The following is a 2,802-nucleotide window of genomic DNA, read 5'->3' as shown; positions in this document are numbered from 1 at the left end:
GTTAGAGAACTGGTTGAGGGTACAGAGGTGGGAGAAGACGAGGTCCAGGATGTTCCCTCCAATGTGGGTGGAGGATTGCGTGTGCTGTGTGAGCGCGAAGGAGGAGGTTAGGTGGAGGAATTGGAAAGTAGCCATGTTGTTGTCGTTGATGGGGATATTGGAGTCCCCGAGGATGATGGTCGGTAGCTCAGAGGAGAGGAAGAAGGGAAGCCAGGAATGAAGTTGTCCAGGAAGAGGGGTATGGACCCAGGAGGTCTGTAGATCACTGCGATCCTTAGGGGGGTGGGTGAGAAGAGTCGGATGCAGTGCGAGATTCGGAGATAAAGGATAGAGAGGGTGGGTTAGGGAGAACCAGGAAGGTGCTCAGCGATGATAGGAGCAAGCCGACACCACCTCCTCTGTGACCGCATGAGTGAGTGCCGCAGGGGAAGTGGAGTCAGTGGCCTGTACCGTACCCAGGTTTTGGTACGGAGTGTCAGACTTTCACTTTCGTTTCTCTCTTCCACTCTCAGCGATGTCGTCTTCTGATCTGAGGAAGGAGCTGGAATGTTCCGTCTGTCTGGACTTTTATACAGATCCTGTAACCCTGAAATGTGGACACAACTTCTGCCGGGACTGTATTGGCCGTGTGTTTGATACACAGGAGGGGTCTGGAGGTTATTCCTGTCCTGAATGTAAAGAAAGCTTCAAGAAACGTCCCGTCCTTCAAAAGAATCTGAAGCTACGTAACATAGTGGAGAACTTCCAGTCTACCCATCCAGAGCAGGAGGAGTCCGGGGTCTTCTGTACTCACTGTATTCACACTCCTGTACCGGCTGTGAAATCCTGTCTGCATTGTGAAGCTTCTCTGTGTGACAACCACCTGAGAGTCCACAGCAAGTCACCAGAACACGTCCTATGTGACCCCACCACTTCCGTGAAGGACAGGAAATGCTCCATCCATAAGAAGATCCTGGAGTATTACTGCACCGAGGACTCCACCTGTATCTGTATGTCCTGCGGGTTCATTGGAAAACATCGGGGACATCAGGTGGAGATTCTGGAGGAGGCCTCTGAGATGAAGAAGAAGAAACTGAGGAATGTTCTGCAGAAACTGATGACAGAGAGAGAGGAGACGGAGAAAAGAGTCCAGAGTCTGCAGGAACGCAGGAGGAAAGTACAAGGAAAAGCAGATGATGAAACCAAGAGAGTCACTGCCCTGTTCAGAGACCTCAGGAGACGTCTGGAAGACCTGGAGAAGAGAGTCCTGAGGGACATCTCCGTGTGGGCAGAGCGGGTCTCCCGTCCCATGTTGGATTATATTCGGGATCTGGAAATAAAAAAGGAGGAGCTGTCCAGGAAGATGAGGGACATTGAGGAGCTGTGTAACATGACGGATCCACTGACTGTCCTACAGGAATCAGACACAGGTGACTTGTGTGATACTGAGGATGGAGATGATGAGGACAGAGAGAGACATGAGAACCTCCTCCATGATGGAGGGGATGGGGATGTGGGGGGGATCTCACACACATTACACACGGGTTTATCTGATATCATGTCTGGGGTCAATGTACAGAAATGTACAGGCACACATGTCTCTCCACATTCTACTACAAAGAGCAAAGGTCCCATCAATGGTCAACCATCCAGGCCAGACCCCCAACCCTCCCCCACTGGAGGACCAAATATTGGGGCTGTACAGCAAACATGGGGGGTGTCGGGGGTTACAGACATATTACTGGATGTGAGGACAGCTGGTAATCATCTACATATATCAGGTGACAGTAGAACTGCATCCTTCTCATCATCACATCAGAATCGGCCAGAAACACCAGAGAGGTTCCAGGGTTACCAGGTGATGAGCAGTCAGAGTTTCTCCTCCGGGAGACATTACTGGGACGTGGATGTTGGGGGGTCACGGTCCTGGACAGTCGGGATGTGCTACCCCAATATAGACAGGAGAGGAGATCAGTCAGTGATTGGATATAATAAGAAGTCCTGGGGCTTGGAGGGGTGGTTGGGGGGTAATCAGTACTCAGTGATACATGACAGGAAGAAGACCTCATTACCCGGCGGTGTCTCCAGTACCAGAGTCAGGATAGATCTGGATTATGAGGCCGGGCGGATCTCCTTCTATGATCTGTGTGACCCGTTTCGACACCTCCACACCTTCACCACCACCTTCACTCAGCCCCTCCATGGTGGGGTATGGGTATGGGAAGGTTGTATAAAGATATGTGGGAGGAGCCAGAAGTGAGATCCACCCAGAGACCTCACAAGGGGGGTGATCTGATTGGTGATTGGTGCAATACTCAGCCAATAGGAGGAAGGGCAGGAAACGAGTGATTTGTGGAGAAAGCTGCAGGTTTCGGGTCCATAATCTTCATCCTAAACCTCACTTCACTCCCTAGTGTGTCACTGACCAGGAACAAGCATGCAGGAGGTCCGAGTGTTCCGCCTTCACTGGCTGCATGCTTGTTCTGGGTCAGTGACATCCTAAGTAGTGTAGCCAGGATGGAGATGATAGCCCCGGAGCCGGAACCTTCCCAGTGTATCTGTAGCCACAATGTGTGTTTTCAGTTTTGGATGGAGTGTGGAAGGATTAGAGCCCCTGTCAGTTTTTCCTGCTATCCAGGACTCTGTCAGAATAGTTTCCTTTCACTTCCTGTCCTGCTGACAACAATTTCCCTGACAGGAAGTGAGGGGAAGTCTCTCTGTATTGGAGCCCTGCATAGCAGGACCGTCCTGGCTAGACATGTGACCACCAACACATTTCTTTTCCTTCACTTCCTTATGGAAATCATTTCATTTCCCTCCATT

At 50.9% G+C, this 2,802-nt stretch overlaps 1 protein-coding gene across 3 annotated transcripts; it reads left to right on the top strand.

The window, feature by feature from the left end:
* The first annotated feature begins 514 nt into the window (after window positions 1-514).
* LOC149449548 (E3 ubiquitin-protein ligase TRIM21-like) lies at window positions 515-2,239 on the top strand. Of its 3 annotated transcripts, none has more exons than XM_089693078.1 (2): window positions 515-784; window positions 932-2,239. In XM_089693078.1, exons 1-2 carry the CDS (start codon window positions 515-517, stop codon window positions 2,237-2,239), a joined length of 1,578 nt encoding a protein of 525 aa, XP_089549204.1. The 3 variants fall into 3 exon arrangements, with proteins under 3 accessions (XP_089549204.1, XP_089549205.1, XP_089549203.1); XM_089693079.1 differs by having other exon boundaries at window positions 515-1,126; window positions 1,325-2,239; XM_089693077.1 differs by having other exon boundaries at window positions 515-2,239.
* Window positions 2,240-2,802: the final 563 nt, after the last annotated feature.

Source organism: Staurois parvus, unplaced genomic scaffold (assembly GCF_062004578.1).
Source record: "Staurois parvus isolate SC_StPar_1 unplaced genomic scaffold, SC_StPar_1.0 ptg000612l, whole genome shotgun sequence".
In the NCBI taxonomy this organism is placed as follows: domain Eukaryota; kingdom Metazoa; phylum Chordata; class Amphibia; order Anura; family Ranidae; genus Staurois; species Staurois parvus.
Note: the sequence above shows the minus strand (reverse complement) of the source record. Positions and strands in the feature narration are given on the sequence as shown.